The 15,776-nt window shown below is 34.3% G+C and overlaps 1 protein-coding gene across 5 annotated transcripts in view; it reads right to left on the reverse strand.

Moving 5' to 3' along the window:
• PRKACB (protein kinase cAMP-activated catalytic subunit beta) overlaps window positions 1–15,776 on the reverse strand; it is a 142,789-nt gene that overhangs the window by 36,046 nt on the left and 90,967 nt on the right. For all 5 annotated transcript variants that reach the window (XM_040232454.1, XM_040232453.1, XM_040232455.1 and 2 more), the window contains 2 exons: window positions 11,312–11,373; window positions 9,066–9,194 (listed from right to left, as the gene is read on the reverse strand). In XM_040232454.1, coding sequence (XP_040088388.1) covers window positions 9,066–9,194; window positions 11,312–11,373 — 191 coding nt within the window. The remainder of the gene's footprint in view (window positions 1–9,065; window positions 9,195–11,311; window positions 11,374–15,776) is intronic.

Consider the following 15,776-nt stretch of genomic DNA (forward strand, 5'->3'; position numbering starts at 1 on the left):
ATGGGGTCGCACAGAGTCGGACATGACTGAAGCGACTTAGCAGCAACAGTATTAATCTATCCTGGAGAATTTCCATGTGTGCTTGAAAAGAATGTGTATTCTGTTACTTTGGGGTGGAATTTTTGATATATAGGTATTAAATTCATCTAGTATAATGTATCAGTTCACACCAGTGTTTCTTTATTGATTTTGTCTCACTCCAATTCAGTGATATAAGTGAGATATTAAAGTCCCCTACTACTAATATGTTATAACCAATTTCTTCCTTTATATTTGTTAATACTTGCTATGTGTATTCGGCTGCTCCTATGGTTTTGCAGTCACTCAGTTGTGTCTGACTCTTTGCAACCCCATAGACTGCAGCCCGCCAGGCTCCTAAGTCCAAGGGATTTCCCAGGCAAGAATACTGGAGTGGGTTGCCATTTCCTTCTCCACTCCTATGGTAGGTGCATATAACTGTCATTACTTCTTGTTGGATTAACCCCCTTTATCATTATGTAATTCCCTCTTTGCCTCTTTTATAGTCATTGTTTTATAATCTATTTTGTCTTAATATAAATATTCCTATTCCAGCTTTCTTTTCATTTCCATTTGCATGGCATATTTTTTTTTTACCATCCCTTCACTTACAGTCTGTGTGTGTCTTTAAGATTTGTAGTGAGTCTCTTGTAGGCAACATATACATAGGTTTTGTTTTCTCTTTTAATCCATTCATATTTTAGTCCATTTACACTTAAAGTAATTATTGATAGGTATGTACTTATTGCCATTTGGGTAATTGTTTTCAGGTTTTATTTTGTTCCTTTCTTCTTTTGCTAAGTTCTCTTGTGCTAAGTTCTCTTGTGATTTGATGTCTATCTTTAATGTTACATTTGGATTCTTTCCTCTTTTTTGTGTGTATGTATTATAGATTTTTGGTTTGTGGATACAAGTAGTTTATATATAGCAATCTATATATATATGGTTATTTAAATTGATCACCTCTTAAATTTTAATGCATTCTAACAATCCTACATTTTTACTTCCCCCTGCTAAACATTTAATGTTTTTAGATGCCACAAAAGACCTATTAAAACTAATAAATTATTTCAGTACGGTTTCACAATATAAAATATATAAGAATATTTTGTGTTTTAATACACTAAAAATAAACTATCACAAAGAGAAATCAAAACAGTCCCACTTACAATTGTATCAAAAAAAAAAAAAGGCAAAACATCCAGATAAATCTAACCAAGGAGATAAAAACCTGTACTTGGAAAATGAAAACACATTGATGAAATAAATTACAAATGACAAATGGGAAGACACACTGTGCTCATGGATTGGAAACTTAATATTGTTAAAATGGCCATACTACCCACAGTAATTTACAGATTCAATGCAATCTCTTTTCAAAATACCAGTGGTGTTTTTCACAGAACTAGAATAAATAATTCTAAAATTTATTTGTAAACACAGCCCTGAATAGCCAAAACAATCTTGCAAAAGAAGAATAAAGCTGCAGGTATGTTTCCTGATTTCAAAGTATACTACAAAGCTATAGTAAACAAAGCAGTATGGTACTGGTATAAAGAAAGACAGACCAATGAAATAGAATAGAAAGCTCAGAAATAAACCCATACTTATGTGGTCAATTAATCTACCAATGAACAAGGCAAGAATCTACAATGGGGAAAAAGACAGTCTCTTCAATAAATACTGTTGGGAAAATTGAACAGCTATAAGCAAAAGAATCAAACTGGATTATTTTCTCATACCATATACAAAAATAAACTCAAAATAGATTAAAGACTATTGTAAGACCTGAAACTATAAAACACCTAGAAGAAAACACAGAAAGTATGCTCTTGATACTTGTCTCAGAAATATTTTTTTGGATATGTCTCCTCAAGCAAGGAAAGCAAAAACAAAAATAAACATATGGGACTACATCAAACTGAAAAGCTGCTGCACAGTAAAGGAAGCTATGAACGAAAGAAGAAGACAGCCAACTAGATGAGGAAAATATCTGCAAACAATTATCTGGTAAAGGGTTAATATCCAAAATATACAAAAAACTCATACAACTGAATATCAAAAAACAACTAGATTGAAAAATGGGCAGAGGACTCAAAAACACATTTTTCCAAAGATGACATACAGAAGGTCAACAGGCACATGAAAAAATGTTCAGTATCAGTCATTATCAGTTCAGTACAGTTCAGTTGCTCAGTTGTGTTTGACCCTTTGCGACCCCATGAATCACAGCACGCCAGGCTGTCCATCACCTGTCCATCTACCTGTCCCTGACTATCACCAACTCCCGGAGTTCACTCAAACTCATGTGCATTGAGTTGGTGATGCCATCCAGCCATCTCATCCTCTGTCGTCCCCTTCTCCTCCTGCCCCCAATCCCTCCCAGCATCAGGGTCTTTTCCAATGAGTCAATTCTTCGCATGAGGTGGCCAAAGTACTGGTTTCAGCTTCAGCATCAATCCTTCCAATGAACACTCAGGACTGATCTCCTTTAGGATGGACTGGTTGGATCTCCTTGCAGTCCAAGGGACTCTCAAGAGTCTTCTCCAACACCACAGTTCAAAAGCATCAATTCTTCGGTGCTCAGCTTTCTTCACAGTCCAACTCTCATATCCATACTTGACTATTGGAAAAACCATAGCCTTGACTAGATGGACCTTTGTTGGCAAAGTAATATCACTGCTTTCAATATACTATCTAGGTTGGTCATAACTTTCCTTCCAAGGAGCAAGTGTCTTCCGACTTCATGGCTTCAGTCACCATCTGCAGTGATTTTGGAGCCCAAAAAGGGAAATGCAAATCACAATCACAATGAGCTAACACCATATACCTATTAGAATGTCTATTATCAAAAAGACACAAATAACAACTGTTGGCAAGGACGTGGAGAAAATGGAACCCTCCTGTACTGCTGACGGGAAGATAAATTAGTAAAGTCACTATGGAAAACAGTAATGGGCTTCCGCAAAAAATCAGAACTATTACATGATCCAGCAATTCCACTTCAGAGTATTTTTCTAAAGTACACAAAAACACTTATTCAAAAAGATATATGTACCTCTATGCTAACTGCGGTGTTATTTATAATAGCCAAAATATGGAAGTAACCTAAGTGTCCATTAATAGATGGATTATTAAAGAAGATGGAATAAAATGGGATTGACTCAGCCATAAAAAAAGAAGGAAATCTTGCCATTGTTGACAACATAGGTGGACTTAGAGGGTATGAGGGTATTATGCTTAGTAAAATAAGTCAGACGAAGAAAAGTACCATTATGATGTCTCTTATATGTTAAATCTAAAAAACAAATGAACAAACATAACAAAACGAAAAGACTCATAGATACAGAGAACTCAGAGTGGAGGGGGTTTGGTGGATGAGTGATACAGGTAAGGGAGATTAAGAGATACAAACTTTAAGAGCTTACAAAAGAAAGAGTTACAAAATAAATGAGTCACAGGTATAAAGTACACCATAGGGAAAATGTGCTCATTGTGCTGTGCTTGGTTCGTCAGTTGTGTCCAGATCTTTGCGACCCCATGGACTGTAGCCCACCAGGCTCCTCTGTCCATGGGATTTTCCAGGCAATAATACTGGAGTGGGTTATCATTTCCTCCTCTAGGGGATCTTTCTGGGCCAGGGATTGAACCTGCGTCTCCTGCATTGCCAGGTGGATTCTTTACCACTGAGCCACCTATAATCAGTAACATTATGATAACTTTGTGCAGTGACAGATGGTAATTAGATTTATTGTAGTCATCATTTTATAATGTATACAAATATCAAATCATTATGTTGTACACCTGTAACTAATATAGTATTTTAGGTCTATTATGCTTCAAACAAACAGATTTGAAACATTTTGTTGTTGTGCTAGCAATGCAAGTATACTAGTCACTTATCCTTTCTCATATCCAATTATCTCATCTAGATAATTAGGTTAAGAACTAGTTGAGATAGATCTCTAAGAGCTCCATGCTCCGACTGTACAAATCAGGAGCAGAAAGTTCAACGATGAGTTGAAGCTAGCTTGGACAACAGTATACAGGGAAAGCATACAGAACACGAAATAGAAAGAGTGGATAGTCCAGAGGTTGAGATTAGCAATCTTTACAGATAAGACAGAAGAAAAAAAATAGAACAAAATATGAAAAAGCACATGAAAAAGAAGAGCCCAGAGAGAAAACAGTATAATCAGGAGCATGGGGTTCCAGAAGTCCAGGGACAAGACAGTTTTAAGAGAGCAGTGTGTACAGTCATAGGCTCTAAAAAAGTCACATAAGATGAGCAAAGAGAGTCCACTGGACATGGTGATTAAGTCACTGGATTGGTGACCCATGGTAATGTTATTTCAGTAGAGTAGCAAGAAGTAGGAGATAAAAAAGGAGGCAGCTAAATTGTTGGGGGTTAAAGATTAAAAGGAAGTGGGTTAGTGGGCAGGGTGATTAAACTATTTTTTCAAGAAGCATAGCTAGAAAAGAGATGTGAAAGAGGGCAGTAGACAAAGATGCACAAATGTGTGTATGAGTGTATTTAATTTTAGAGACAAGTCATCACTCCTTTTCATGTTAGAAGTTAGTTTTGTTTTTGTTTTAAAGTAGAGGTTGGACTGAAACCTCAAACCAGTCTAATGTTGTACTGTCCAACATGGTAGCCACTAGCCACATGAGGTTATTTAACACTTGAAAGGTGCCAAGTTGAAGGGAAATGTACTGTTAGTGTAAAATAAACATCAGATTTTGGAACTTGATATGAAAAAAGAATACGAAACACCTTAGTAATTTTTATGTTAATTATATATGGTAATGATAATATTTTAGATACCTCGGGCTAAATAAAGTTCTATTAATTAAGATTAATTTTTACTTTTTTAAAAATGGAACTACTAAAAACCTTAAAATGACATATGTGCCTCACATTGTATTTCTATTGAATACTACTAGTTTTAGCCACCATCTAAAACGCTGATTACCAGCTAAGTACTGTTTTCTCCATATTTTCCTATCTATATTCCAACAAGCCAAAATGTCATTCTTGGGTACATAATGTCTGTAAGATAACAAGTCAAGATTTGCCATTTTTCTTTTACTTCCTTCAATCATGATTACCAGAAAAACAGAAGTTTAATATTTAAAGCATGAATAATTCAGACATTCTGATTTATTTGTGCGTGCTCAGTCATGTCCAACTCTTTGCAATCCCATGGACTGTGGCCCACCAGGCTCCTCTGTCCATGGAATTTTCCAGGCAATAATACTGCAGAGGATCGCTATTTCCTACTCCAGGGGATATTCCTATACTAAGGATTGAACCAACATCTCCTGCATCTCAGGCAGATTCTTTACTACTTAGCCACCTGGGAAGCCCTTCGAATTCATTAGGTAGTAGCAATATATTATAAATATTCAAATTTAATTTTTAATTATTTTTTTAGCTATAACTGATATATAACATTATTAGTTTGACGTGTACAATATGAAGACTTGATATTTGTTACAGTATACAGGTTTTCAAATTTTTCCCTGCTTAATTTACATTTTAAATTAAACAACTCAATCATGTTAAACAAGGCTTCAACTGTCAATTAAAATAAGTCATAAAATAAATCACTAAATTTCTGTTACCTCAATCTAGGAATCAAGTAATTTGTCCCCGAATTTCTCCACAAGACAAAATATAATAGAGATGCTTGTTCTTTACATACAGAATTCAGTATTTTGTTAGAAAATATACACAAACCTATTATGTATAAATTATTATTGAAATAATAATGTATCCCTGTGGGGAAATTAACAAGATGGCACTAGTCAGGCTCTCTCACCCCATGCTCTCTAGCTCTCTCGCCCTATGATCTGTAAACAATGACTCTGCACCGCTAAATAACAGCTGAGATCACTTACAGCACTGCTCACGCATGTTATAAGATACTTGCTTGGTCACCAGCAATTTTGTGCGGTATGCCTGTATGAGCTTCACATGAAAATGCTGGCTGCTCCTGCTTTGGGGCTACTCTGGGGCAGCATCATGATTATGTTATGTGAGATTATGTTCTGGCTACATTATGGCTACATTATGGTTATATTGTGGCTGCTGCTATGGCTGCTGCGTCAGCCAGAGGAGAGGCTGTGTTATGGCCACTGTGTGAGCCAGGAGAGAATAAATATGTCTGCAATTCTTACAGCTCCTCGTGTCTTCTTCCAGCCTCTTAGCTAAAGCCTTGCCTACCCTGAGTTCAGTGAACAGTGTGAACAGGATCAGCAATACAATCCGCATACACTAAAACTATTACCTTTGTGTGGTAATAGGAATGCAAATTAAAAGTGACAATAAAATCATCTGAAGGTGTCAGTTCAGTTCAGTTGCTCAGTCGTGTCCAACTCTTTGTGACCCCATGGACTGTAGCATGCCAGGCCTCCCTGTCCATCACCAACTCCTGGAGCTTACTCAAACTCATGTCCATTGAGTCGGTGATGCCATCCAACCATCTCATCCTCTGTCGTCCCCTTCTCCTCCTGCCTTCAATCCTTCCCAGCATCAGGGTCCTTTCAAATGAGTCAGTTCTTTGCATCGAGTGGCCAGAGTATCGGAGTTTCAGCTTCAGCATCAATCCTTCCAATGAATATTCAGGACTGATTTCCTTTAGGATGGACTGGTTGGATCTCCTTGCTGTCCAAGGGACTCTCAAGAGGCTTCTCCAACACCACAGTTCAAAAGCAACAATTCTTTGGTGCTCAGCTTTCTTTACAGTCCAACTCTCACATCCATACACAACTACTGGAAAAGCCATAGCTTTGACTAGACGGACCTTTGTCGGCAAAGTAATGTCTCTGCTTTTTAATATGCTGTCTAGGTTGGTCATAACTTTTCTTCCAAGGAGCACGTGTCTTTTAATTTCATGGCCACAGTCACCATCTGCAGTGATTTTGGAGCCCCCAAAATAAAGCTTGTCACTGTTTCTACTGTTTCCCCATCTATTTGCCATGAAGTGATGGGACCAGATGTCATGATCTTCATTTTCTGAATGTTGAGTTTTAAGCCAACGTTTTCACTCTCCTCTTTCACTTTCATCAAGAGGCTCTTTAGTTTCTTCACTTTCTGCCATAAGGGTGGTGTCATCTGCATATCTGAGGTTATTGATATTTCTCCTGGCAATCATGATTCCAGCTTGTGCTTTATCCAGTCCAGCGTTTCTCATGATGTACTCTGCATATAAGTTAAATAAGCAGGGTGACAATATACAGCTTTGACGTACTCCATTCCCGATTTGCAAACAGACTGTTGTTCCATGTCCAGTTCTAACTGTTGCTTCTTGACCTGCATACAGGTTTCTCAGGAGGCATGTAAGGTGGTCTGGCATTCCCATCTCTTTAAGAATTTTCCACAGTTTGTTGTGATCCACACAGTCAAAGGCTTTGGCTTTAGTCACTAAAGCAGAAGTAGTTATTTTTCTGGAACTCTCTTGCTTTTTCGATGATCCAGCGGATGTTGGCAATTTGATCTCTGGTTCCTCTGACTTTTCTAAATACAGTTTGAATTTCTGGAAGTTCACAGTTCACGTACTGTTGAAGTCTGGTGTCAATGTAAGTCATTCTACTGCATGTGTTTAATAATTCAGCCGATAAAACTGAAATTTACTCTTCAAGTAAATAACAATGAATACACTAATATCATTGCTTTGTATTCCATATATAAACAATATCACGTAATATTTCTTTCTCTGTTTGACTTATTTCACTAGTATGATAATCTCTAGGTCCATCCTAGACTTAGATGCTGCAAATGGCATTACTTCATTACTTTCATGGCTGAGTAAATATCCCATCATGTACATATACACCACATCTTTATCTATTCATCTGCTGATGGACATTTAGGTTGCTTCCATTCCTTGGCTACTGTAAATAGTGCTGCAAAGAACATTGGGGTGCATCTGCCTTTTCAAATTATGGTTTCCTCTGGATATATACCCAGAAGTAGGATTGCAGGGTCATGTGGAATCTCCATTTTTAGTTTTTTAAGGAACCTTAATACTGTTCTACACATAATGGCTGCATCAACAATGTAGCAGGATTCTTTTTCTCCACATCTTCTCTAGCATTTATTATTTGTAGACTTTTGATTATGGTCATTCTGACCAGTGTGAGGTGATACCTCAATGCAGTTTTTATTTGCATTTCTCTAATATGTAATTATAAATACTGAGTATCCTTTCACATGCCTATTGGCTATCTGTATGTCTTCTTTTGAGAAGTATCTATTTATATTTCCACCCATTTTTGATAGGATTTTATATATATATATATATATGTGTGTGTGTGTGTGTGTGTGTGTATATATATATTGAGCTGTATAAGCTACTTGTATATTTTGGAAATTAATCTTTTGGCAGTCAAACATCATTTGCAAATATTTTCTACCACTCTGTAGGTTGTCTTTTTATTTTGTTTATGGTGTCCTTTGCTGTACAAATGCTTTAAATAAGTCCCATTTGTTTATTTTTGTCTTTATTTCCAATACTCCAAGAGATGGAGCCAAAAAATATTAATATAATTTATGTTAAAGAGTGTTCTGCCTATGTTCTGCCTAGTGGTTACCATACTGTGAAGTAGGCAAGGTAGAGAAAGACAAATATCACATTATACCACTTACTTGTGAAATCTAAAAATATAATACAAATGAATTTATTTACAAAACAGAAATAGGCTCACAGACATAGAAAGCAAATAGGAAACAAACTTATGGTTACCAATGGGGAAAGCTGGGGGATAAACTGAGAGTTTGGGATTAAAAAATACACACTAATAAATATAAAATAGATTACCAACCAGAACCTGTATAGTACAAGAAACTATACTCAATATCTTGTAATAACCTGTAATGGAAAAGAATCTAAAAAAGAAAAAAATATATATATAACATATAAAACTGAATCACTATGCTGTATACCTGAAGTTAACACAACATTATAACAGCACTGTATTTCAATTTAAAATTTAAAAAAGGTTTAAAAATTCCAAAAGCAAACCAGACTAATGAATACACTAACCTTCTGCTTATCTAAGATCTTCATGGCATAATACTGTTCAGTGGCTTTGTGTTTTACCAACATGACTCTTCCAAATGAACCTGTTCCAAGGGTTTTTTTCCTTTCAAAATCTTCCAGCCCAGCATTATTCTAAATATACAGGAAAAAATAAAATTTATAATTAGAAATATTCATAAGAAGAATATGATAACTATAATAGACTTAATAATATATTATCAGAATTGATAATTTATAACTATCCATTTAAAAACAATATAAAAAGACTACAGAAATTCCAGTTTATTGATTCTGCTTTTCCCTTTGAATAAGAAAGGATCTTACATTTGAGGAGAGACTTATATCGTAAACAAAGAGTAATAGTAATGTGAAGAAATAAGATCCTGAGTTGAAATATAAAGGTCACATTCTGATATGAATTCATAGTACTGGATTTATAATAAATTAGATACATATTTTGATAATTACAAAGTGACCAGAAGTATGCAATCATGGAAGCCACACAGGGCATTTGCAAAAAAATTGTAATGGATAGATAAGCTGAGCATTAGTCATTTCACCAGTTACCTCTGAAGAAAGCACTGTCTTACTATCCTTTCCATGTCTTTCTATCCTTATATAAACTAGATAATAACCTCACGGGAGATCCAAATAATTTCTCTCTCTGATGTGATAATAACCTTGTATTACCTTAAAAAGTAACAATAAGGTAAAAAGAACTCCTCACTCCCACAAAGATAACCAAAAGTTGGAATCCCAGAACAATAATCAGTCTCTTTTTCTCCTTGAATAGATGCTTTGTTACAAGCAAAATGTCTTTGTTTGGCTTTAACTATAGCATAGAAGCAAAAAATTGGAGGCATCAATCTACTGAATTTGTTGCTGCCACAACAGAATGAAGATTACAGGGAACAAATTATGTGTTTAATAGCATCAAATAGTAATTGCTGACCCATTTGTTTAATTGGTTTTCATTATAAACATCTTCATGAAAATCTTGGAAAAAATAATTCCAAGGACCAGTCTGTATAGCATTAAGCTTGAGAAATATATGATGCAATATGGTTCTTTTATAAGTAAGGAATTTGAATTGCCACTGGAATGCACTGTAGTTGAATTTAATCTTTTGCAAATCAAACCTTGCCTTTGCTCAGAGCTTCTTAGTAAATCATTAAGGAGAAAGCAAGTGATTCAAAGTTTTTATTTATAAAACTTGTAAAAAAAAAAACCACGTATTCATTCCTATTTCTCAATTTTAAATTGCTATGAGATTGTGTATCAATACAGAAAGAAAAAGTCCTTATAATTCTGTTTGAATTAATTAATTTTATGGATTAATATTTAATTTTTGGTTTTATCAACAATGGATTGAAATGTTTAATAAAATTCCCAAATTAATAATGAAAATAAACATTATTAATAGACAACAGACTATCTCTTTCTGCCAGTCATTGCTTTTCATACAAATATGACATCTTCCTCACCTCCCTTAATGTTTCAAATTAGACAATATCTAACTTCTTTTAATCATCAGAGTGACTGTGTTTTAAATTATGGCTCATGCTCTACATCTTGGTAATGATAGCATCTTCTTAAAACATAACATTTTATCTAGAATTAAATATTGTTTAGTGAAAAAATATTTGAAAAGGATTTTTATGTTAGGAGTAAAGTTTCTGAAATTTAAACTGCTACCAAAGGTCATTAATTATTTATAAAAATAGATTCAAAAAAAGTTTTTGGCAAGTATAGATGGTTCTTCTTATATATAGTTTTTAGATCTTAAGATCTAAAGTACTTAAATTATATTGAACTTAACCCATCAAAACATTTATAAAGAATCTTTGTGTACTTGGTATGTTGTCAACAGCCAAGTATTTGTGATTAAGAATTCAAAACTATACAATATGATCCCTACTATCATAATTAATAAAAACAATAAATATTCTATCAAAGACATAAATCAAAATTACTATCAGACACTATAAACAGTTTGTAGGAACTTGGAACTAGTATCAAAATGTACCATCAGGTATTATATTGGAAATTAGTTCCTTTTCCAATTTAGGTATACATAAAATTAGTAATGAATCAAAACCTAATGTTATAACAAAATTCTTACATTCAGCTTATATTTATTGATGCTACTTGGAAATTAAACTTTCCAAAGTAGTAAGTTATTTAGGCAAGTATCATGATTTTACTTAAAGTGAGATTTTAAATCACAGAAAATTTTAAATGTTCCTTACCGGAGCAGGATTTTCCCATTTTTTTAAAAAGTCTTCTTTGGCTTTGGCTAGAAACTCTTTCACTGAAAATATATATAAAAAAAAAAAACTGACTTGTAAGAATATTCATATTACATATATAAATATATTACACATAAGTATACTTGCTTAAAAAACATAGACTTAGGTTAACTATGGTTGTCATGAAACATATATTCACAACCATGGTATACTAGAAAGCCATTTAGTTTCTTTAAAGAAGAAGCAAACATTTTCTCAAGTTTCTAAGAATATCTAATTCTGTTCTATATGAAGGTCACTTTGATAATAATCTAATAATAAAAATATGGTTCCTGAAAAAATACCTGAAAATAATGAAAAATGTTAGAAATGAATACAGGGCAAAATACTTATTGTAAAAAAGCCTCCAGATATTAACAGAGCCTTTAAACATAAGAAGTGAAAATTTCATAGAATGTGAATTTATTGATTTATGGAATTTCAAAAATAATTGACTTTGATAAAGGGCTGTTTTCAGGCATAAGGATTTACATTATTAGATTTGTATCCTCTCTACGAAAGATAGAGAGAAAGAGGGAAAACCACAGACTAACACAAGAATAGCCACAAAGACTTAAAATAAAACAACCAAAACCCCAAAAAGCTTAAAAATCTCATTCTAAATTGGGAGCAAAACTAAATGCCTGAATGTTTAATTCATAATGTAAACTAAAATAAATTCAAAATCAGATGGTTATATAGTGATCAAGAATAGTCACATTATTTTATTGAGCTGTGGTTTGAAGTTTTAGATTTGCTAAATGATGAAACACTTAAAATAATTCTTTTTCATAGTCTTCCATAAAGCTATTAACAGTGACTTCTGTTTACAAAAGAACTTCAGGGTTTTAGAAACAAATAGGAAAAAAATTCCAGAGATATAAAATGGCATTAACAAAATTTATTATTGTTTCCATAGTTAAGTTTGAGATAAAAACATAAATACAAAAGAAGTAAATCTTTCAGTCTTTCTTTTTTTGGGAAGGGAGAGTTCCCAATATTCCTCTGATATCTGAATCTATAAAGAAACAAGAAAATAGTATTTAAACAGTGTTTAAACAGTAAAGGGCAAAAAAGTGGCACATCGGCATTTATTTCAGAAGTTATAAGAATGATGAAAGGGATGATAAAAAGACAAAATTAAAAGTTCAAGTGAGGGGTTCACAAATAATTTAATAAGATCATCTACTGATATAGTAGTATTAAACTACTATTTAAGTAAGATATTTAAGATATACATTCCCCTGATGAAGTACCTTTGGCAAAACACTGTTAATCAAGAGGCCTGTTGACATTTGCTTTGAGATTTCAAAATGGTGTTCAGAGGCACCAAAAGCAGACATTAGTTTTTATAAAACACTAGTGTGCATTTCTGAAGATAGTATTTTACTACTTTATATATACTGTCACTTGTATTTTGCTGTAAAATACTCTCAAAATGTCTATTGTAGGAAATGAGAAAACTAATTTTTAAAATTAGAATCTATCCATTGTATAAAAATCTCATTCACCAAAACAATGAATCAAATAACTGCACCTAATTATGCAAATATGATCTAATTTCTCCCAAGGGTGGATTTGGGGTGTGGAAAATTATTGCATTTTCTTTGACTTTAGGAAGGTTCAAATCATCCTACTTCTAAAACTTAATGTACTAGTTACAATGGAAGAATGGTTTTGAAAATTTTTCCTTTTTTTCTTTTTTGCATAAAACAGATATATCTGCACATGGCATTGACTTGGAAATGACAGCTACAAAATAAGTTAAAAACATAATTTATTGCTAAATGCAACTGCAGCTTTTAAGAAACAACTTGTGATTCCCAAAATATACCCCTGATTTCTTTTGAAAAATATTTTTAGTTATCTTCTATCTATAGAACTTTTTGCATATCAAATTGCAGTATAAACTCTCCAGATGCCTGCATGAGTATAGATAATTTAGAGACATGGAAGAAAATCAGAAAAAAGAATCCCTAACATCCTGTTTCAGCTTCTCCTGTCACTTTGCTAATTGGATCTTGAGTTAAAAAAAGTAACTGGTCAAAGGAAGGACTGGCAGTTTTTGCCAAAGATGGTAAGTTGAAGGAAAATTTCCTTTTTCCTGCTTGGTGAATAAACTAAAGGAGAAATTTTAAGTACTGCTTAATATCATGCACTAATAGGATATTCAGGAAAATCTTTGAAATACTCTGTATTCATCAGTGTTCTGAGTTTACTGTCAAGTAATATTGTAGAAGGTAAATAACAATTCTCATAAAGGCCTTAAATTATCAGAAACTATGTGAATTAAAGATGTTGAATTTTACAAATTATTTCAACATATAACGAGATTCCCTTTTAGAGTAAGGATAAGCCTTAATTACAATGTCATTAGATAGTTCCACAAAGAAAATCTTGTTCCTGAAACACTTTTTGTCACATAAGTATATATATACACATACACAAATGTCTAGTTTATATGTGCACTATTTAGATGCAAAGATGACATAGTTAACTCTTTGTAAAAGTATTAGTTAACCAAAATATATATTTTATAAATATAAGCAAAAAGTATTTCACAACATGCTAGATGAAGAATAATTCTAAAACAATAGGTAATCTAGAGCCACATGTATTTGCTTTGTATTTTATTATTTTTACACACTGGTAAACTTAACTTTCTAAATGTTTTTCTCCAGTTATTTTTAAAGCTTATATCCACTGATGGTGTGTGTGTGCTAAGTCACTTCAGTCGTTCGGACTGTTTGCGACCCTATGGACTGCAGCCTGCCTCTGTCCATGAGACTTTACAGGCAAGAATAATGAAAAGTGAAAGTCACTCAGTCGTGTCTGACTCTTTGCGACCCTGTGGACTATACAGTCCATGGAATTCTCCAGGCCAGAATACTGGAGTGGGTAGCCTTTCCCTTCTCCAGGGAATCTTCCAACCCAGGGATTGAACCCTGGACTCCTGCATTGCAGGCAGATTCTTCACCAGCTGAGCCACGAGGGAAGACCAAGAATACTGGAGTGGGTAGCGTATCCCTTCTCCAGGGGATACTGGAGTGGGTTGCCATTTCTTACCCCAAAGGATTTTCTCAACCCCTAGGATCAAACCTACATCTCTTGTGTCTCCTGGTATTGGTAGGCGACTCTTTACCATTAGCTCCACTTGGGAAGCTCTCACATGTGTTGAGCTCCAAAGCCTGTGGCTGTAGCAGGATATCACAATGATTTAATTAAGTTTAAATGTAGATATGGCTTATGGGCTTCCCAGGTGGCGCAGTAGAAAAGAATCTGCCTGCCAATACAGGAGACACAAGAGATGTGGGTTCAATCCCTGGGTTGGAAAGATCCCTTGGAGGTGGGCATGGCAACCCACTCCAGTATTCTTACCTGGAGAATGCCATGGACAGAGAAGCCTGGAGGGCTAAGGTCCACAGGGTCACAAAGAGTCAGACACAACCGAAGTGACTTAACACGACATACATATGTGCTGTAAAATTGGTTCTAATACTTCTTAGTAATCATAAGTACCTATTTAAAAACACAGTGATTCCTAGCTCTTGGGAAAAATCATCTCAACAAAGGATTTTTCTGCAAACATATTTTGTTCTGTGTGCTGTGCTTAGTCGTGTCTAACTCTTTGCAACCCCATGGACAGTAGCCAGCAAGGCTCCTCTGTCCATGGGGATTCTCTAGGCAAGAATACTGGAGTGGGTTGCCAGGCACTCCTCCAGAGGATCTTCCCAATGGAGAGATTGAATCCAATCCTCTCGCATTGCAGGCGGATTCTTTATGGTCTGAGCCACCAGAGAAGCCCAAGAATACTGGAGTAGGTAGCCTATCTCTTCTCTAGGGGAACTTCCTGACCCAGAAATCAAACTGGGGCTTCCTGCATTGCAGGTGGATTTTTTTTACCACCTGACCTACCTGGGAATGGTCAATAATGGAGTAAGCTAGGTGTGAAAAAAATGAAGACACCAAAAATTAACTCAATTTCTTCCCAGAAGTATATACTTCAATTATATTTATTTTCCAAATAAAGTTTTTCTCTTCAGTTTAAGAAGTGAGCATACCAAATGAATATATATGTTCACCTAGGGTTGATTTGTAGAAATATTTACCCCTATTCATGAGATGAAGAAAGTGATAATTTTTATGAACATCCACAAGCACATTTAAAAAAACTTAATTCTTACCACCCTCAAAATATTTCTGAATATATTTACACACAGGATATTGTTAAAAATTTGAGTTCATTTTAAACATTAGGAAAATTTATTAAAAATTTAAGTATGGAATATTCTGTGTTATTAAAATCAAGTATGAAATATTTTATGTTGTTCAGATAACTCTGCAATGTTTCGCTAATTATAGGTAGTATATTTATTTATTAGGCAGTTTTTGGTTCTGTGTTGCTGCTAGATTCTAGATTGCTACC

This window comes from Oryx dammah, unplaced genomic scaffold, assembly GCF_014754425.2.
Source record: "Oryx dammah isolate SB20612 unplaced genomic scaffold, SCBI_Odam_1.1 HiC_scaffold_28, whole genome shotgun sequence".
Classification (NCBI taxonomy): domain Eukaryota; kingdom Metazoa; phylum Chordata; class Mammalia; order Artiodactyla; family Bovidae; genus Oryx; species Oryx dammah.